Genomic DNA, 21,871 nt, shown 5'->3' with positions numbered 1-21,871 from the left:
CTTTTCACTCAGAGAGCAGACCCAGCACCGGTTCCACTCAGGACCCGTATCACTGAGCCAGGACTTTTCCATCCTCTGTGTGTGAAGGACAACAGCAGAGCAGCCACAGCTCATCACCATCGAGGTATGATTTGACATTTAAAGTATGTGTAAGTCAAGTACACCGTTACTTGACTTACATCTCTACTGAGGAATCCACACACTGTGGTTGCTTTGATCAACTGTGTTTAGTATTGATCTGCTGATTTTTGGACAGTAGGTCAGCTGACTCACTGAAATGTGCTGTGTCTGGTGTGCTTATGTTCTGCTGCCATGCTGGCGCTTTTGTCTTTCGCATAAACACAAAGCCTCTTTTCATGAATCCGTATGACCCAGCAGTTTGCATCCAGAGCTGTAAAGACCAAGTTCTTCATGTGAAGACTTAACAGCTTTTCCAGGCAGGTTACTGTGGGAGAATTACACATGAGGGAGAATCTGTCAGAAAAACTGCAAAGTTGGCAACAACAATGAGGTTAAGACGACTTTTAATAAAATTTAAAATCTTGTTAAGCCCCAGAATGAGCTGAGTATCAAAGTTGTCACAGCGGCCTGCAGTGACCAGGCAGCATAAACAGGATGCTGTTGTCTGCACACACACACACACACACACACACACACACACACACACACAATGAACAGGCTGGGGAACCGGCGCCATCTCTGGTGTTGATGTAACAAACCAAGTTCCATGTTTCTCCACAATCTGAATGGTTTGTTATTGTGGACAGCTCGCACGGTGTGGCTGACATTTCTGGAGGATTTTCTGGGAAGATGAGGTCAGAGGGAGACACACCCAGAGGTTCAGGGGCCCCGAGCAGGAAAGGACATGGGTGGGAGACACTCAACAGTGGCTATGAATGAGTCACTCATCAAGAGGAAGCTGCTTTATTTCCATTCAGTAAGGAGGAGAGGAATTTTAGTTTGTTTGTGATATTTTCAGATGAATGAATTACATGGGAAGTTTCAAATACACAAAAATAAGCATGAGAACAGCTTCCAAGAGACTTATTTCTCCAAAAGATAGAATACCTAAAGCAACTTAAAAAAAGCCACCTTCAATTCATATTTCTGTTGGAATGTGGTTGGAACAAGAAGCATTTCCTCTCAGACAAAAATATCAAGTTGGAAGACCTGTGAACTTTCTGGAAGCACTTAAACCTCCACTTCCTGCTCTTTTTTTCCACCTCACATTAACACACACCCGCACAAGCGCTGAGCTCTTTTGGATCTATTTTGACTGGATGTCAGGTCTGAAAACACTGAGACTGACGTGGCTAAGGTTTGAGGGCTGCCTGAGCCAGAAGAGTGAAGAGTGTGAGTGTGAGTGTGTGTGTGTGTGTGTGTGTGTGTGTGTGTGTGTGGTGATTGTGTTGGTGTAAAACGTGGTAATTTGTGGCACTTTTCCACTACACAGTCCTGGCACAGCTCAACTCTGCATGTTTTTTTTGCTGTTCCATTAGCGATGGTACCTGGTAGTTTTTTTGAATACCTGCTCTCTCCCGGTTCCAGGTGAGCTGAGCTGATACTATGTGTGATGTTGTCAAACTGCCATCCACTGGTCAGAGTGTCGTCACTGGAACGTCCGACACAAGAATCAAACCGAACAATGCCAAATTGTAGATCACTTAAAAAGACTTAAAAATCCTAAAAACTTGTGTTAATCTCCAACATTTAGCAAGGAAATGTCTCAACCCTCAATATTTAACAGAGGAGTCTGGTGTATTTAGCAGTGGGGAACCTTCAGGGCCTTCTACGCCAACATTAATTCTGGACCAAAAAATATGAGTATTAAATAATACTATATATATACATATATATGTGTGTATACATAAATAGAGATATACATGCTATATAATCCACATAATACACACTGATAATACATAATACATAATAAAACATAATACACTGTCCAAAATTTTACAAAAAAGTCATAGGTTAGTATGGCGTCCAAAATGTGACATAAAAGTCATAGGTTAGTATGTCGTCCAAAAACTCACAAAAAAGTCATAGGTTAGTATGGCGTCCAAAATGTGACAAAAAAATTATACTTCAGTATGTCGTCCAAAATGTGACAAAAATGTCATAGTTTAGTATGTCGTCCAAAATGTGACAAAAAAGTCATAGGTTAGTATGTCGCTCAAAATTTGACAAAAAAGTCATAGGTTAGTATGTCGTCCAAAATGTGACAAAAAAGTCATAGGTTAGTATGTCGTCCAAAATGGGACATAAAAGTCATAGGTTAGTATGTCGTCCAAAATGGGACATAAAAGTCAGAGGTTAGTATGTCGTCCAAAATTTGACAAAAAAGTCATAGGTTAGTATGTCGTCCAAAATTTGACAAAAAAGTCATAGGTTAGTATGTCGTCCAAAATGTGACAAAAAAGTCATAGGTTAGTATGTCGTCCAAAATGGGACATAAAAGTCATAGGTTAGCATGTCGTCCAAAATGGGACATAAAAGTCAGAGGTTAGTATGTCGTCCAAAATTTGACAAAAAAGTCATAGGTTAGTATGTCGTCCAAAATGGGACATAAAAGTCAGAGGTTAGTATGTCGTCCAAAATTTGACAAAAAAGTCATAGGTTAGTATGTCGTCCAAAATTTGACAAAAAAGTCATAGGTTAGTATGTCGTCCAAAATGTGACAAAAAAGTCATAGGTTAGTATGTCGTCCAAAATGGGACATAAAAGTCAGAGGTTAGTATGTCGTTCAAAATTTGACCTATGACTTTTTTGTCACATTTTGGACGACATACTAACCTATGACTTTTTTGTCACATTTTGGACGACATACTAACCTATGACTTTTTTGTCACATTTTGGACGACATAGCCTACTAACCTATGACTTTTTTGTCACATTTTGGACGACATAGCCTACTAACCTATGACTTTTTTGTCACATTTTGGACGACATACTAACCTATGACTTTTTTGTCACATTTTGGACGACATACTAACCTATGACTTTTTTGTCACATTTTGGACAAAATGTGACAAAACGTCCATTGTTTCTGTTGGGAGTGGGATTCGAACTGGCTCTCCCTGAGGGAAGGTGGTCCGAAAGGGAACATGTTAGACCACTCTGCCAAACCGAAAGAACATAATTAAGTTGCATGGTATATAATCCACATAATACACACTGATGTTAAACATAGTTTACTATGTTGTCCAAATGTGACAAAAGTCATTCTTTAGTATGTCGTCCAAAATGTGACAAAAAAGTAGTATGGGGGGGGGTTACATACATACTGGAGCTTTAAATAGCACAAAAACATCACATTTCTGTTCAAAACACACTGGCTTCCTGTGCTCAAAAACATGCTTGTGGCAAGTTTAATTTGCAATATTAAATTACATTTGCTAATGATTGTGAACACTATGTAACAGATAAATCTCTATTTGTTATTATTTATTGTAGTTTGTTTTTGTTGTTGTTTTTAGGTTTTGGTTTGTTGCTGATTGTTGTTTGTGTTGTCTTGGATGGAGTAAGCTGCAGATGAACTGGGAACAATAAAGTTGTCTGAACACTACTTATAGGCCGTAGTGTAACATACATCTCCCATCTACAGCATCTTTCTTCATTTTCCTTCCCAGTGGCTCTTCACATTTATTGGTGAAGTTGCTGAATATCCCTAGCTTCAACCTTCCCTTTGTAGTGTGTTGAAAAATCCATGGCCCTCAGTTACTATCAGAACTCAAAGGATGTTTAGTTTGTCCATTGTGGGCTATTGTAAAATTATAGATGTCAGTGTTTCAGGATGTGAAGTCTTTCTCAGCAGACTATTTCTGAGCCATATTTTCCAAAATGAAAGACTCCACTGACTGAGCGAGTCTTGCAGCCGCAGCCCAGCCCTTGACCACAATGGATGGTCAGTGAAATGAATGATGACCTGCTCTATGTAGGGAAATTAGGGATAATGATGATGAGGTTGATATTATATTGCATGGTTACTATGATATTGCATGGTTACACACAGCAGGGAGAGCAGTAGACCACACAACAGGGAGAGCAGTAGACCACACAGCAGTACACAGATCGTGGTGATGTCATACTGGACTCAGCCAACTGAACATTTCATTTTACTTTTCCTATGGAGTCACTACTGTAAGATCCATATAACGGCTGGGATTAAATTAAATGTTTGATTATTCATGATATTATTTATAATTTACTTGTTTTGCAAAATGAATATAGTTTATGCAACATATTTAAAATACGCCACAATAAAATTCCACTTCTGTAAGTCACTATTAATTAAATGTATTCATTAATGTATGTATTTGTACATTTGACTTTAGAGACATAATGCAATTGACGTAACTAAGTTCAAGTCATTTACTTGATGTTGACAACAGTTATAACATAATTGAATGAAGTCAACCAAACTTGACAATAAATTAATTTTATGTAGTTAATAGTGTTTATTTCATCTTATTTTAACTTAATTCAATATGCCATAAATTCATTATTTAGATCAAGTTAAACAAATCAGTTTTTTTCCTTCTAATCTAAATAAAATCGAGTCCAAATGACCTCATTTTGGTTCCTGATTATTTCACTTCACCGTCATTCTGTTAACCATTAAACACACTGAGAAAATGCTTTATTGTGTCAACACATCTTCCTGTTTGTATTTTATTTTCAACATTAGTCAGTATATCACTTACATGGATAAAAAATGAGAAGGATATTTTCGTTTTCTCTGTCTGTTTTTATTCCTCTGCTTATCATGTGACTGCCCTGAGGCAGAACTGTCATGCATCATGAGTTCCCACATCCATCAAAATAACAGACCAATGCTTGTATCTGACAGTGCCAACTCACTAATAAAGGCCTTTAAAAATTAATGTAAAAATGAGATTGTAAGCTTTACTGTATATTGTTGAGAATTACAGTAACTGCAACAAAGAGCAAAGGCTTCAACTGAGACTAAGACTTTATCTGTGACACCGGCAGCACTTCATTGTGAAGACACACCTCCGTTATCTGCAGATAAAAGATGCTTCTTTTGTCTGGCTTTGATTTAAACATGCGGCTCACAACAGTGTTTTGTTCTTTGGTTTGTGTGTGAGTGTGTGACTGTGTTTATGTATGTGTGGTATGAAAGAGGGGTTGACCTTTTCCCGCTATTTGACCTTTTTGACCTCCGTGTTCAGCTCAATGCCGGAAAACAAGGCGTCTTCAAAAGAGTTAGACACGGCAACAGCAAATTTTACTTTGACAGTTTCCAAAATGTATAAGTTGGTTGTGACTTTAAAAACTTTTATAAAGGACCAGGATGGGTGGGATTGGAGACATCTGGTTTCTTGTGGCTGTACCGATTAATACATGCACATTTGAGATTATATTATTTTCCTCTTTTTTTTAGTGAAAAAAATGAAATACTTAAAGCTTCAGTGCATAACCTTTGGTGATTTAGATTTAGATTTAGCCGTTGAATTCACTTTTGAAACCTTTCATGGACGCGTCTTTGTATATATTATACCTGTTTGCAGACAACTCGCATCCCTAGCACAATGTTCCTGTTGCAACAATCTGTCTAGACATAAAACTCCCTGTGAGCATGAAGCAGCAGAAAAAGAAAACCAGGAAAGACAAATGCAGGAGAAGAAACGAGAACTGGAATCTAAATATGTACGGATATGATTTTTAAAATGCACAAGGATACAACTTCAGCAGAGTTCTATTGTGAATAAGCACAACTGTTTCAGAGTTGAACCCAAGACCTATGAAGAACTTGTTGCCACTTGTCAGGACAGTGTGAGAGTTCAACCTCAGGAAAAGACACATTCTCTCAGTGAGTGGAGAAACCTCTGCTCTCTCCAGTGCTCACTCATTTATTATGCACTTCAACATGGCCGAACATGGCTTATTGTCATTATCACTCACATTGGGGAATGAAAATATCAGGTGATTCTGTCCGACAGCAGTTTTTATTTTACTAAGAAAATTTACTATGAATGAATCCTCCAACTGCTCTCGAGGGGGAAACTAGTCAAGCTCGATGTTTTTAAATCCTCTTAGCTCACGTTGTCACACATGAATGAATCCTCACTTTATCTTATGACTCAAATCTCTTTATGGTCGAGACTTTCTACAGGAGCGCACAGGACACAAGCCGATCCCTCCCCATTTTATTACACTCAAGGATCAGCTGTTGAATGTTTACTCGCAGTAAATGACAGAAGGTTGAGGGAGGAGACTTGAAGAGGGAGGGACCTGCACTACCTGTTGAGAGAAAGAGAGTGAGAGAGAGAGGGAGAGGGGGGAAATCTGACAGCAGTCAAAGTGGAGTATGCCGACAAGCAGAGGGGAAAATACACTGGTACATTTGGAGGCACTGATACATCGACAGGAGAGCGGGGAGGATCGAGATGGGCGGCACGAATAGCACAAGTCCGAAGAAGAGCAGCAAGCGAGGCAGCTCTAGGAGTCGCACCAGCAGCACCTTGTGAGTCATGTTGAGCAATAAACTAAATTTAGATATAAATCAACCGCATTTAGTTTGAACCAGTAACGACATTTCTGAACTTGTATAGTTCTATTATATTCATTCATGGAGCTGTAATGTGAAACAGAATAATGGCCTCTGTTCAGTAAACTGTACACATGAAGCAAATATTCACACATGAATCCAGTTGTGACGGCATGAACACAGTGAGTTTGCTCAATGGCTTTTGACAAATATTTGGCTGAGAGTGTGTTGTGGAGAAAAGAACGCATTGAGAATGATCCTGATCTAACTAGAAAACAGAGAACCAAAGAAACTGGAGTGTTGATCATGTTCAACATTTAATGTGTAACATCTTCAAAACTGGGATCAGGAGTTTGGGCAGTGTCACACAGAGCAATCAAGACTGGTTCTACACGATCAGTGACCAGGGTTGTCTGAACACATCCACAGTTGTTACATCACAGTACGATCTCATTGTGAGAAATATAGCTTCTCCGTGTCAATATTTGCTCGAGGCGATGCGTGTCGTCTTTGCTCTGGGAGGCACGGAGGCAGATCTGCCATCTGTAGGTTCTTATGAAACACGTGCTTTTATCAGTCAGTAACTTTGTCCAGGGCTGTAAACATCTGACATGACTCACTCATAGCTTAGAGAAACATTCTAACGACAGTAGCTAACTGACTTTTACCGCAAACGCAACAGAAACATAACGGAGATGAGAAGAGAAACAATTAAAGACGACAATTAAACCACTTATTTCATTTCTTTACTGGCAATGAAAATTAAGGCCTCCTGTAACCATGGTAACTGTACACACAGATAACAAATATACCATCATGGTTACATGGCATACGGTCTAAAACAAATCATAATCACATTCTGTTTCCTTCAGAACAAAGTGGTGCCGAGAGAAAACCTGTTTAGATTGCACTGGAGAACAAATGTGTCCACACTTATTCCGTCTGTGTGTTATTAGCGTCCGCCTCCTCTGCTCTTACCCAGGCTTTGGGTGACTTGTTCTGTGCTTTGTTTGCAGGCGTGTCAGGCTGGCATGAGTCAGCAAATCTCTCTCTGGCTTTCTCCCAGTTCTTCTGAGACTTTGATCTGGTCACAGAGACGGTGTCTATAGAGAGGGTGGCACCTGCCCCCAAACCTGACTGGGACTTTCTGATCTTCAGTTCAATCTGTGGAAAAAGAACAAATTAAGTGTCTGGTTGTTCATCTGTGGAAAAGCACATGTGTGTTGTGACATCTTTAGATTGTAGAATAGTCTTACTGGGTTCGTCATTCCAGTTCCCTCTTTGCCGAGTCCCTCTCCTTTCTTCCAGCCCATCTTTTCCAACATCTTCCGTCCTTTATTCACTTCACTGATCTCCCTTTGAGAGGAAATAACAGAATATGCACGTTATTACCATTTGCATCAAATCGAATCAATACTTCTGTAAGGCTGGGTGATATGCTTTATAAATAATAATAATATCAATATAGTTAGGATATATCCTGATATATGAGACGAACGGGGACATAAAGCTGCACACTGGTTGTTTCTCTGGGCTCAGTAAAAGTTTTATTTTCAATACACGCTAAAATAAAAGATCTACTTTATATTTTACTTTTATGGTCTGTATTAGATGCATGAAATACACATTACCTTTTATTTAAGTTAATACCTGGTTTACTTATTTGGCTTTTTAATGTTAAATTTAAATATTAACAATGAAATTGTCTATAAATATGGACAAACTCTGCTTTGAATAAATATATATATTATATTTAATTTATAATATGTATTGTATTTCTCACATTTATTGATATAATAAATATGCAGATTTTTATGAGCCTATAAAACCAGGAAAAGTCATAAAAGATACCTTATCATGATATCTATCTCTAAAAACTGAGACTATCTTGTCTTGTGACACAACACACGACATAAATATATCGATATATTGCGCAGCCTTATTTGCGTCCATTATTTAAACGATTTCACAGCAGCAGGAGACAATAAGCGTACGTGTGAACAGACGCAGGCGCATCATCTCGTTGGAAAGCCCCCTCGCTGCCCACAACCTGTCGACGAGACTCTGCTCGGTCCTTGTATTTGGGATTCCTCAGGGCTTTGGCCTCTTCATACTCATTGCTCTGTTTTTACAGAAACACACATACGTGACTACATAATGAAAAGAAGAGGTTGTTGAATAAAATTGCTGCTACATTCTAACAACACTCACCTGCAGGCCATATTTGGCCTTCATCTGCTTCAGCTCCTTCTGTCTTAGTGCCTCTTTATCCTCTTTGGTTAGAGCAGGGCCTTTTGGGAATAAACAGTAAAGCCTGATTTATACCAAGTCGCTCAACACTTTGGCCTCATTTGCACCAAGTAGTACAGTGCAGTTCAGCTCGCTATGGTACAGTTTGGAACGTCACACACTGATCTGGCTTATGTTTCCACTACAGGGACGTGTAGGTCAGGTGATTATAGCTGCATCAGTTACATGTACAACAGCATGATACACTGCAGCCCGCCAATAAGAAGCATGTGACACAGTAAACAACGCTGCACGCTGACATTACACAAACACACACAAAAACAAATACAGATGGCCTTAAATCCCCTCTCAGTTATAATGGCCTGTTCTAACGGTCTTTTTTAACATAACGGAGCAGAGCTTCTGGACTGGGGCAGACAAGTCCCTGTCTATCTTCAAGAAGCTCTTGAAAACCCAGCTCTTCCAAGAGCATCTTCTGTCCTAGCACTTAACCCCCCCCCGCACTATCTTCTTCTGCACTTGCATCCACATTGGCACTCTCACCCTCCATCAGTCCACTGTTCCTATCAAGTGGATAAAAGCGTCTGCTAAATGCTTAAATGTAGTGAAGTGTTCCATGACTCTACATTGTCTTTGGAAGTTGCTCACCTGTCTGCTCCTCACGCTTGTGCTTGCTGAGGTGAGCCATCACCTGACCAGGCTCACATCCGTCACAGGTGTCAGTGCCTGAGTGGATGTGGAAGGACAGCACAGTCTCTCCCATCTTCACCTCGTCACCATGCATCAGTGCATGTGGCTCACATTTGACTTTGGGCTATAGGAGAAATAATAATGATTTTTTTGTTTTTATGTCAATGCTAACTTGCCTTAGTTAGAGGCAACAAGCTGACCTGTAAGATCCGGTTGCCATTGATGACGGTTCCGTTCTGGCTTCCCTGGTCCACAAGCACATAGCTTTGCTGCTCCTGATCAAAGTACACCTCTGCGTGGAACTGAAACCAGTTTACACATATAACACAAACCAGTGACTTAGGATATTGGAAACAGAAAAACATAGAGAGAAATGCACCATTGACTAGAAAAAAGCAAACAGCAGTGTAATTTTGTTTGTGAAGAAATGTAAATAAAAAGCAGGAGCAGTATTTAACTCATGTTGTGAGCTTCTTCTCCTTTCTTTATGGTAGCAGAATATTTGTTACTCAGTTGTGTTATTAACAGCGCAATAGATTAAAAGATGTAAAACTACTGTATCAAACTCAACTGATATTGGTAGACGCTTGAGGCTGTGTACCAGTGTCCGACATGAAAAAGTGCTATATTGCAATTCCTACCAAAGAAATATTTAAGTGTGGATTGTTACCTTGCTGACTCCCATCTCTGGTATTCGTATCGCATGATCCATATCTTTCTCTCTGCAACAGAATGACACATTGTGGCATCAATTATTCATATTTACTCCGAGTAAAACTACTTGTAGAGCTTGAAATAGACATTTCTTTTTTCAATTTGTTGTTAAAGCTGCAGGGACCATTATTATCACTATTATTCTGCCTCCGTTTTATCTTTGTGAACATAAACATGTAACATTATTTATATGATGGGTCCCTGAAAGCTAGCCAGGTCCAGCAATACCATCAGACCTGACGGAGGGAGTGTTTGTGTGTATACAGCTGTTCATCAGTCAAACTGAGACAAGAGATAAATTGAACACAAACCTGCCGATGGTGGCTGAAGAGTCAGCTGTGAGGATGAACAGAGAGCCCACCTGCAGCACTGGAGACCTCACCACCGTCACTCTTACACAGGGCGGCCAAATGTCTTTCACTAAAAGATAAATACACCACAAATTTAGTAAGACCAAAGTATGATGACCTCAGAGAGAGTGTTAGATCTAAATAAAATCATATAGTTACTACCAGCTATAAAACTCTCACAAAAAAAACAAAGAGTGAGCTTATGGGTTAAGAACAAGTGGCAAATACAGCTCATCTTTTCCTCTCACCTTCCTGACTCTGAGTCTCCACCTCAGATTCTGGACTCTCCCTGTAGGGGGAGCCAGAGGACGACGAGACCGATGGAGTAGACTCCCACTTGTCTCTCTCAGACTCTGTGATCTCACCCTCCTCAGGTTCACTGTCACCCTCGGAGTCATCACTGCGAGAAAGGCTTCTTTTCTTCTTCCGCTTCACTGATTTTGATTTCTTCTTTTTCTTCTTTGAACTTCGCTCATCGTCGTGGCGTGAACCACTTCTGTGCTTCCTCTTTTTTGATGAAGATCTGTTGCTCTCCTCACGACGTGGAGCCACGTCTGCACTACGAGACCTCCGCTTGGGTTTTCGTGAATCGGTGGTCTTCTTTTCGACCCAGTCAGTTTCTTCTTGTTCAGACTTAATGTCCGTTTGCTCCTGGCGCCAGAGAATCAGAACAGTGTGGTTACCTCTTCGTGTGAGGTTCACAGGTGACAGCAGGTCAGCTGGATTTGTGGTGTAGTTCCTCATTTTTTTTGCCATATTAACCAGTCAGTCTCAGTCTTCAAAGATAGTCCACCATTTACCTTAACCAAATAACTTCAGGTTGTTTTTTTTTACGTAAGATCACGTCAAAACGATAGTTTGAACACAGGAGGTGACGAAGTCATAAAAAGTGTATACGTGTTACACCTAACAGCTGCTTAAACTACATCTTGAGCTTTAGTGCCTATTGGTTACTGTGAGGATAAGTTAATTAATTACAGAAGAGATATAAAGTCCCAACTCACTGCAACAACAAAACACCTACTCAAATTTAATATTTAATATGATGCAATGATGGTAGTAGAGCTGAAACGATTAATCGATGAATCGATTATTAATCGATTACTAAATTAATCGACAACTATTTTGATAATCGATTAATCGGTTTGAAGCTTTTTTCATGATTAAAAGAAGCTTTCTGATTGTTTAAGCTTCTTAAATGTGAATATTTTCTCAGTTTTTTTGCTCTGGATAACAAAGAAATGATTAAAAGTCAATCATTTCGGTTTGTGGACAAAACAAGACATTTGAGAACATCATCATTTCCAGGTTTGACGAACACCAATCAACATTTTTTAAGGTTTTCTGATATTTTATGGACCAAACGATTAATCGATTAATCGAGAAAATAATTGATCGATTATGAAAATAATCGTTAGTTGCAACTCTAGATGGTAGCATGTACATTGGATTAAATGTGTAGTTTGTATTAATGGCATGAGCTGGTGCTTTCAATGAATCTGCAAAAGTGATGCCATTTTATAACAAACTGTATAAAAAGGACCTTATCTGATAGTAGCAGATGTTCAATTAAGTCCCAGGTCAAACATAATTATACATATGTCTAAATGATTTTGCATGGTTGTATTGAAAATGTACCTTGGTGGGAAGCAGAATTCCAGTAAGAGGAAATCTTCATTTTAGCCAATGAGTAAGTCACCTCTTGCACCTAGGTCAGAGGAATAGTGTTTTAGTCGACTACCCTTAAATTTATACATGAAGCAAATGTTTAATAACTGAGACCAACAAGGCTAAGTGGATTTTTATGAGGAACTACATAAAGTCAAAAGCCAGCTGTCAGCTACCAGTCATACATGGGTGAAAGTTGATGTTTTTACATACCTTATCACCCGGACGTGATGTTTTCTTGACACCTTTCTTGAACTTCCTGACTTTCTTTTCAACAGTGTCCTTGTCTGGACAAAGCTCAGCAGCAGTCTGCGCAGCAGGAACCTCAATCCTGGAATGAAACTGGTATCGACCGCTCTCTGCGTCATAGTAGTAGTACATGCCGGTGTTGGCGTCATAGTACAACTGACTGGCCTGAGGAAGAAAGACAAGGCTTGAAACACAGCTGAAATTATGACCGTTATAGAAGCTGAAATGTACACAGAAGTATTTGACAAACCGAGTCATAGTAGAAGCCTGTGCTGTGATCATAGTACATTCCTGTGTTCTCGTCAAAGACAAACCCAGTCTGTGTCATTGCCTCTTCAGCTGTGGCCCGCAGAATATCCGCTATGGATCCAGGATCATCCTGCTGCTGGAAGTTATATTCATTAATTTCATACTGTAAACTGAATTATACAAACACAATGTAAAGTTAACATCACCTTAGTATAGTACCTTGGAATAGTACTGACAAATCAAAAAAATTTATTCTGAAAACTATGTCGTCCAAAACTAAAATGTCATAGTCAATTTTTTTGCCAATACTATAAAGAAGGGCTGTCGCAACAATTAAAAACATAAATCTAATTAATAACATGATTAATTTCTGTCAAAAAATTGAAAAATATTTAAAAATCCAATGAATTAAGAGAGACTCAATCAACATGACAGACTAACAGTTCAACTAACTTTAACATTGTTTTACTGTTCTTCATACAGTTGTTTTTTGAAGGGGAGGGGCTAGTCCTGTGGGCAAATGGCGTGAGAAAGAGGAGAAACAAGATACTAAGAAAATTAATATCTTGCAACTTGTACAAGACTGTTTTGTAGCTAAAGAACAAGCACTGGAAGTTGATGTTGAGACAGGCGAACGTGTGCTTCAGGGGAAGGGAAGAGGAGAGGAGGGGTCTGATCAGCTCAGGTGTTTAATTAACCCACATGCTTACATTTTTACTCATATTATGTAGGGAGGCTGCTGGAAATGTCTTTAAAAATATGAGTGTGCAGCATGTCAGGGTGGAGAAAGTGTGGTGGAGGTGTGACAGCATGATAGTGAGACCTGCTGTGGTGTAAGGCTTGGAGACATTGGCACTGTCTAAAAGACAGGAGGCGGAGCATATTCAAGGGAAAGCTCCGGTTGAACACTTTTGAAAAAAGTAAGAGAGGCAGTTGATGTGGTTTGGTCACGTGCAGAGGAGGGATAGTGATTATATTGGACAAAGAATGTTGAAGATGGAGCTGCCAGGCAGGAGGAAAAGAGGAAGACAACAGAGAAGGTTCATGGATGTTGTGTAGGAGGACATGAGGACAGTTGGTGTAACAGAGGAGGACACAAGGTAGAGGACAAGATGTAGGCAGATGACCCACTGTGGCAACCCCTCATGGGAGAAGCTGAAAGAAGAAGAATTATAAGAAGAGCGCGAAGAAGAGCGTGCATTGTGTCAGCAGATGAGACGGGGTACCAGCGTGCATAATTAGCATTCATTTTCTTTTAACACATAATTGTGTTAAAAGAAATGTTACTGTGAGTAATTAATCAAAAGCATCAAGGTGTTATTTTGACAGCCCTCTTACACAAAAACCAAATAATAATAAAACTTGCAACTAAAGCTAACCTCGGTTGTGACAATGCCACTTTCGTCAGGCTGGGCATCTGCAGATGCTGCTTCGTAATGTGTTGATGTGTTGTCTGTAGCATGGCTGCCATCAGCTACATCAGCTACATCCACTGCTGCTTTTGCTGTTGTTGCTGCTGTCGTGTTCAGGCCTTCCTGGCTTTCTGTTGCTTCAGGGTTCTGGTAGTAGCTTCCATAGTAGTAATTGTAATAATCTGGAAGGGAATATTAAACAATTTGCAACAATTATTACAGTTTCTAAAAACACTTTTTTAAACCTCTGTACTGAATTATTTTTGTGTCCCGATAGCCATCAACCAGTGCAGTTCATTATGATGTTAAGTGTTTTCTACATTTCAGACATGATGTCATTATCAAAAAATGTGTCCTCACAGCACTCTCTCCTCCACTCTTCTTCAAACAATGTGTATACTTTGTATATTGAGGGCAGGAATTTGGTAAGAGTGCAGACAGGGTGGGATGCATCAGTTACATCAGATGCAGTGTAGCCTTTTATTTTTACCCAGACAACTTTATTTACTAATGTATATCCAGACATGTAGACGATTTCAACAAATAACATGATGAAAAGGTGTTTCAGAAACAAATGACAGACGTAAGCAGAGCAAAGTTACACACACCAGTTTCTGTCCACACGCAGTCATCTGTCTGAGTTTCACTGTTGACTCGGTCTTTGTCCTTCTTCTTCCGTTCATGAATCTCTGCACTCAGCTGATCAACCTGAAATCGGTAAAAACCAGATCAATTTAGGCCGGTTCTTTTCACAATAGGAAGTTTGAGTGTAAACTGACTCAAGATCACTAAGGCAGGTCAATAGTTCAATAACAATATATTTGTTATTGTGATATAATCACCTTTAATTTCAATATAACAAAGATTAAACATACTGTGCATTGATAGGTTTATGCAATGCACAAACACACTTTGAAAACACCTAATTATGTTGCCTATGCAAGTGTGTGTTGTTTTGTGTCCATAAAGAATTTTAAAAATGCAGTTAACAGCTTTATTCAACTTTCACTCAAGAGTAAAACTCAATCTTTGACTTGACTAATTTTGGTTTGTGTTCAAAACAAGACATTTCAGATCGTCATAATTTCAAGGATTGGGAAATCAAACAAATTAACAAAAAAACAAACCAGAGGTAAAGACATTATAAAAACATGATTTTAACACTGACCTGTTTCCTCAGGTCTTCATTGTAGCTATCTGTGTTCCTCTGAAGTCTCTCAGACTGGTGCAGCTGCTTCTGCAGCTTGGACAGCTCAGTTCTACACTCTTTGAGCTCCTGCTTCAATGAGTCCACTTTCAGAAGCAGCTCTGCCACGTCACAGTCTGCGTCCTTTTCTCCGTTCTCGGTCTCCATTAGTTCAGCTGAAAAAGTTGATATGAATAATTATCTGTCATGTATAACACCAACCATGAGCTCCACCACACACTGGCCACCTTTTCTAAAACAGCTTAAGCCATGGTACAAAAACACTGTTCAGCCACATGCCAGAAGACAGACAGAAGACCTGAATGACTTGGGTGAAATATCTATAGTGATTTTTTGACATAGTATATTACAAATGCAATTTTATTTGCAGGGTAAATATTATTTTATCAAGTCAAACTTATTGCCACATACAACAAAATATTAACTACTATCTCTAAAACAAGGATAAGAACTGTTGAGATGTATGTATAACACTATAATAGGAACAGAACGTGAAACTCCAAAAAATTAAAAAGATTCCTTTGCAGCATGTGTGAAATGCATTGTTTAAAATTACACCTATGCACCGATATGACAGGAGACAGACTGTGCTAACAATGTGCATATTCATTGTTAATGATCAGTTCATTCAAATACATTCTAATATTTACAGGAGCTGTATGTCGAAAATGGATTTCATTAAGTCATACAATGACAATGACACGTCATTGGAGATTAGGGAAACATGTTGAACTGAAATCCTGGCCTCAAACAAGAACATAATAGTCTAATCACAATTTAAAAGTTAATTTACAGTCTGAAATATATGTTCACGCTGTGTAACGTGGAATACGTTTAACTCCTTTTAGATTCATATTTTGGTTAATGTGGGATTAGATGCTAAAACTATAAAGCGACCTCATCCGTAATTCTATGTAACTATGCTGTATGTAGGCATAATACAGCTGTAGCTCACTTTGCATTATATCGGTCTGTTGTTGCTTTAAGTAGTTTGTAGTAAGTTACTTTTTTCCCCTTTTATTGTGTAGTTTTGGGACCAATAACGTACGTTTGTCTTCCGGAATATCTGTCTATCTTTCCAAAGAAAACCTGCGTAAATGTACCTGCTGAATGTCCGTTGAACATCAGTAACGGGTTCGATTACATTATTTCATGGCATGACATTAAACGTTTGTAATACGACAAATGCGGAGTATCTGGTGTGACTGACTGTAACTGCTGCTCACCGTTCGTTTCGTCGACTTCTCCTTAGCAGTAACTCTCGTGTCTTCGCGGCACATGAAACAACCTGTAAGTTGAAAATAAACATCTCGTCACCAGGCTGTTTTTGCAATACAGTCGAGGACATTCTGTAAAGAAAAGTAGACAGTTTAGAGTTATAACCGTGGAAATGTTTACAGTCCACCCTGTTCCTGACCGCCATTTACTAAAGCGTCAATTGCGTCACAGCGGAAGTAATTCTTCTTCGGGTTTGGCGGACTTATTCCCCCATGTCAAGGGACACATGACGAAAAGCTTTGCTGCCCCCCAGCGGCGAACATCATTTTTCTGAAAAAACCTCTTCCATCAGTTTGCCTCGCATCTCTTTCCTAAATAATATGTCCTATTTCAGATGAATTCATGTTTTTTGTGGACATAATGATTCATTAAGTCCTTAGAGAGCTATTTAATATCATAAATGATTCCAGCTGTTCGGTTTAAACTCCTTTCATCATGTGAAACAAACCAGGAGCCGTCACACCTGTTCCTGTTCTTGTTCTTTAACTTTACACCGCCTTGATATCTGTATTTTAAATGTTTCAAATTTAATTTTAAGCAATTTAGAATTTTTGTGGTTTTATTTTATTTTTCTGAATCTGTGTTCTGAATTGAATGGAATTGAATTGAATTGAAGTGAGGTGCCTGGCTTCTGTCATAAAAAAAAAAACTTTATCTTTAATCAAATAAATGAAAAATCCATCCATCCATCCATTATCTACTGCTTTATTCTCCACCGAGGGGTCGCAGGGGGTCAGGTGCTGTGCCAATCTCACATTGAAATATAATTATTAAAAAAAATACCATACAGCACTTCTAAAGACATACAAGACGTAACAGTGTAATTACAAATATAAAAACCTCCTACTACTAAGTACAGAAAAAACCTACTTAATTACAGTAACAGTTAAATGTGTAGAGGAAACTTTTTTATGAAAAAAAAAACTTCTTAGTATATCGTACCTTAGTTTATGTCTTGATATATGTATGTTAGTATAGGCTGTGAATCAGCTATTTTCTCTTCTGTAGCTGTAACAAAAGTATTTCTGATTCTGATTTGTACATTCAAGTACAGGTGTAATTGTGAACTTGTTGAATATTAATAGAGTTTGTGCAGTGTGTATTTTATATATGCATTTGCTTATTTTAGTTTTACATGTGAACACTGCTCATGTTTTACGGCTTTGCAGCAGTTATTAGGGTGCAACTCTCATTGTGATGATGCTCTTTGGTCACTAGATGTCAGTGCAAGACACTGATCCTGTCATTTGACAGCTGCAGTCAAATTGAGACTGATTTAGCAGTTTAACAGCACCTTTGAGACTGTGGAGGGGCTTCAGAAAAATGTGGGGCATGGTGTCATAACTTCAAGTCAACAATATCTGTAAGCTGTTAGATTTTGCGCTCACTCGTAAATGTTCATCTCATATTATTTTCTTTGTCTTTTCCAGCTGTTCATGTCGGCTGTTAAGATTGTTATACTGTAGTAAGGACTACACATGCTTCATTACAGGCCTGTTGTTCTACTTGTCCTTCCCGTCCCTCTGCTGTTGCCCAACACACACACACGTTCAACAGTCATGACTTGAGGCGACATTGCACTGACTTACATTCATTTCCTGGAGACCTACTCTAACCTTAACCACAATTACTACTGGCCTAATCCTAACCCTGACCCTAACCATACCCTAACCCTAATCTCAACCTAACCTTAAAACATATCTTCACCTTAAATTGTAGTCATTTACATTGTGGGTACTTTTTGTCCCCACAAGGAAGACAAGTCCCCATAATGTGACTGTGTAAACAGGTTTAGGTCCCCACAACATTAGTAATACCTGGACCCACATACACACACACAGCTCTTTTGGTCACATGTTTGACTCACTTCCTTCCTTCTCCTCTTCTGTCTTCACATTTTTCAGTTGTTTTAATTTCCATTAAATAAATAACCAGGGGATACCTGGTACACATACACACACACACACACACACACACACACAAACATACACACAGTCTGAGTCTGAACTTATTTCAGGCTACAGAGGAGGGGCTGTTATGTAACACCGTAACGGCATGGCTCCAGTATTGTTGTCTAAAATTGAAACACCTTTCTATTTATGACTCAAATTTATGACTCAAACAGGCCATTAGTCACATTGTAAGATATGACAGACAAAAACTGTGTGAACTGGGGGAAAACTCTACAATAGACCAAGGAAATTGGTTTGTTTTTCCTTCCACTTTTAAAAGACTTTCTCAAAAATGTCTCTCAGGTTCCTCCCACTGTGTATGAAATCTGAGCTCTGCTGAGATGTGTTTGGGTTTTGGTGGAGCGAGAAACTTCTTGGCAGGATCCACAGTAGCTGAGACAGTGATGGTGGTGGTGGTGGTAGTTAAAAGCAGCCCTTTTTTGGTCAGTCTTGGTTGGTCTTTTATCTGGCGACATGCACAGCTGCCTCACGCTACCTTCTGATGTTTAATGATGTTGTTTAATTTTAGACGAGAAAAGCACCAGCTCTGAAGGTCTCCTCTTTGAGTGTGTCTGGCACAGGAAAATAAAAAGCTGTGGTTTTTAGTTCAGTGTTTTGATTTGGATTTTGAGCATTAACTTATGTAGGGACGGTAGTAGGAATCCTGCCTTATGTAACTTAGTTTTCTTTGGCTACTGTGAGTTTACGCTGACCGCAGAGGCACTCACAATGAAAAGTGACTCCATGGAAACAAAGACCCATGTTTTTTTCTACTTTCAGACATGATGCTATTATTAATAAAACCGTACACAGATGTACAGAAACACACCATCACACCTTCTCTTTTAAATTTCTAAAGTGTCAAAACACAAAAGAAGGCCTGGGTCTCTTTAGCTTGATCTATAAATGATCTCTACTGTGGCTTGGTAACTTCTCAGCATTAAGACACAGACTGATCCTCATGCTCTGGTGTTGATCATTTTAACTCCCCTCTAACAGCTATACCTGCACAAAACCAGTGCAGCGAGAGATCAGCCCCAACTCCATATGTTCCACAAGAGCCACAGAGCGCAAACTCCTCCCAGTGTTGGTCAAAATGTGGAAACTGTGAGGCTGACTGAGCCACGTGTGTCTCTGCTGCTCAGTGTTTTTGCTCAGAGTTGTGTTTGCTTTGTTTGGTTAATCTTTGAAATAGATTAGAGACCAAGGTTTTATTTGACACAGTCACAGCATGAGTGTCTAGGAATCTGTGTGCAGGCTTGAAGAGTCAGCAATATAAGGAAGTAAGTAAACGCGAATGTCCAATCTGTTTCAACAATAGAATACTATAAAATACAACAGAATACTGTACAGAATACAGAATACTGAATACTGTACAGAATACACTGTTAATATTAAGTACTGCAGTTCTATTGCATTTGTTATGATCCAATAAATAGTGTGAACAGCAGTGGTAGAGAATCTGAAATTCATTTTTAAAAGAAGACTGTAATAAAAAATTGTATAAATGTGGTGGTGTGCATATGGGATAGACTTGAGTGAAATGCATAGAAGTCACAGACAATAAAGATTTTCCCAATACAGACCAGTCTAAAAAAGTGGGATGTAAAAACTGCTGCTCATGTTTACCTACACATATAGAAGCGACCTAAAGCAGTGTTTACAATTGTAACATGATGCTATATTTTTCATGAGGGCTTATTTTTTGGATGAAAAGTTATTGTATTATGTAAACATGAAGAATAATTTGCATACACAGGCATATATGTATATATATCTATATGTATATATATATATATCAATACAACCCAAATTTATTTTGGTTAACTAACTGGTTAACACCGTTCACATAATGTATGGTACAAGTATCAAAAAACATTGTAGGTATTCAATTTTACTGTCTAAGCAACTGATATTTGGTCAACTATGTCTCTCCATGTGTCTGTCCACTATCTCAGTATAATTTCACTTGACAACATTTATAATATAGCACTGTCTACTGAGTGCACTGAAGGCTAAGTTAGTGTTACGACCTCAGCCAGGCACAAAACCTGAGGCTGTGCAACAGAACAGGTTCCCGTGGTCATGTGTGGACGCCTGCCACTGGATAGAAGAAACTGTTACTGTAACTGTTAAAAAAAACCCTCAGGCTTAAAAACCCAGTCCCACATTCCTCACTTCTCTTTGGGCTGGCTGTAAAGTGTTGAGACCCAGACTCCACCTCCTCCTCTACCTCCTCCTGTGTTTGTTTTCTGACTCCCCCCCACCTCAGAGTGGAAGAAGAGCAGTCTGACAGGGAAATACCACTTTCCAACCACAGGGGGACTTAGTTTAACTGAGTGCAGAGAAGCTGTGTGCGTGATCTTAGCTTCCCCCCTCTGCTTTCTCTGTCAGTGGACTGGCCTGGTGTGGAGGGGGTGCAGAAGAGGAGAGGCAAAGAAACAGCAGCATATTGGAAACCAGCTGATCAGTGCTGTGGTATTCTGCCACAGAGGAAGAGGAGGAGGAGAGACCTTGACTGGGGTTAGAAAAAAGAGCGAAGTGAGAGAAAGATTGATAGAATACAAAAAAAGAAGAATGGAAAAGAAATGTCTTCTTCATTTCATGGACAACCAGGTACTCGTGTGAAGAGAGGAGCTCTGTGGAAAGATGTGAGAGCTGCTGCATGGGTAAAAATCTGAGGAAGAAACACTTGAAAAGAGGATCTGGGGAAAAACAACAACGGCAGTCCTTGGCCATCGTTGATTCAACAGAGGGTCGAGGAATCCTAAGGAAAGAGGAGTGATGTCTTGGCTGTCACCGGTGTCATGGGCCAAATGGACGTGGACAACAGTGCGAGGGGGAGAGGGAGAAGCGGAGGATGAAGAGGGGCAGGAGGCCAGTGAGGAGAGGGAGCGAAGACAGGAGGAGGAGGAGGAGGAGGACAGATCACAGGGCTGCAGGCAAGTGTTGTGCTGGAGCTCAGAGACCACCACCACTGTCTGGACCAGAGCACATGCGTGTTAGTACAGTGTTTCTGTCTGGTGAGATGGAAAGGAAAGAGGAAGAAGAGAGGAGAGGAAACACATGTGTTTACTGCACAGTGTTGTTGACACATGGTGTGGCTCTGATTAAGACTCAAAATGTTTTGTCTCCGCCTCGTCTGGCTATGCACCCTCATTTCTGTTGTTTGAGAGAAACATCACACACCCCAGCACTGGACATTAATGATGTCATTGTGACATCACAATGAAACACACAGCGATGACACATGCTCTAAAACAAGCATTCGTGTCTGAGCTTTACGACACTGTCATTGCCTTGTGATTAACAGCTTTGTGCTCACGTATACTAATAAT

At 39.4% G+C, this 21,871-nt stretch overlaps 2 protein-coding genes across 5 annotated transcripts in view; one reads left to right on the top strand and one right to left on the bottom strand.

Annotated features, from left to right (window-relative positions):
* Positions 1-21,871, top strand: part of LOC131460267 (transforming acidic coiled-coil-containing protein 2-like) — a 38,637-nt gene continuing 16,766 nt past the window's right edge. The window contains exon 1 of one of the 3 annotated variants that reach the window (XM_058630596.1): positions 1-124. Coding sequence is in view for 2 of the 3 variants with exons in the window: in XM_058630594.1 (XP_058486577.1) it covers positions 21,318-21,475 (158 nt within the window). In the remaining variant the exon portion in view is untranslated. Of the gene's footprint in view, positions 125-6,314; positions 6,491-20,996; positions 21,476-21,871 lie in introns of those variants that run through there. The other 2 variants (XM_058630595.1, XM_058630594.1) reach the window with 2 other exon arrangements.
* Positions 6,813-16,776, bottom strand: aggf1 (angiogenic factor with G patch and FHA domains 1). 2 transcript variants are annotated; one of them, XM_058630597.1, is made up of 16 exons: positions 16,687-16,776; positions 16,530-16,591; positions 15,265-15,458; positions 14,705-14,804; positions 14,064-14,278; positions 12,686-12,820; positions 12,400-12,600; positions 10,767-11,169; positions 10,480-10,588; positions 10,125-10,176; positions 9,655-9,756; positions 9,413-9,578; positions 8,726-8,805; positions 8,509-8,636; positions 7,771-7,870; positions 6,813-7,678 (listed from the first exon to the last, which is right to left on the bottom strand). In XM_058630597.1, the coding sequence occupies exons 3-16, from the start codon at positions 15,448-15,450 to the stop codon at positions 7,448-7,450; spliced, it is 2,208 nt and encodes a 735-aa protein (XP_058486580.1). In that variant the 5' UTR covers positions 15,451-15,458; positions 16,530-16,591; positions 16,687-16,776; the 3' UTR covers positions 6,813-7,447. The 2 variants fall into 2 exon arrangements, with proteins under 2 accessions (XP_058486580.1, XP_058486581.1); XM_058630598.1 differs by having other exon boundaries at positions 12,686-12,817.

Source organism: Solea solea, chromosome 6 (genome assembly GCF_958295425.1).
Source record: "Solea solea chromosome 6, fSolSol10.1, whole genome shotgun sequence".
Classification (NCBI taxonomy): Eukaryota; Metazoa; Chordata; class Actinopteri; order Pleuronectiformes; family Soleidae; genus Solea; species Solea solea.
Note: the sequence above shows the minus strand (reverse complement) of the source record. Positions and strands in the feature narration are given on the sequence as shown.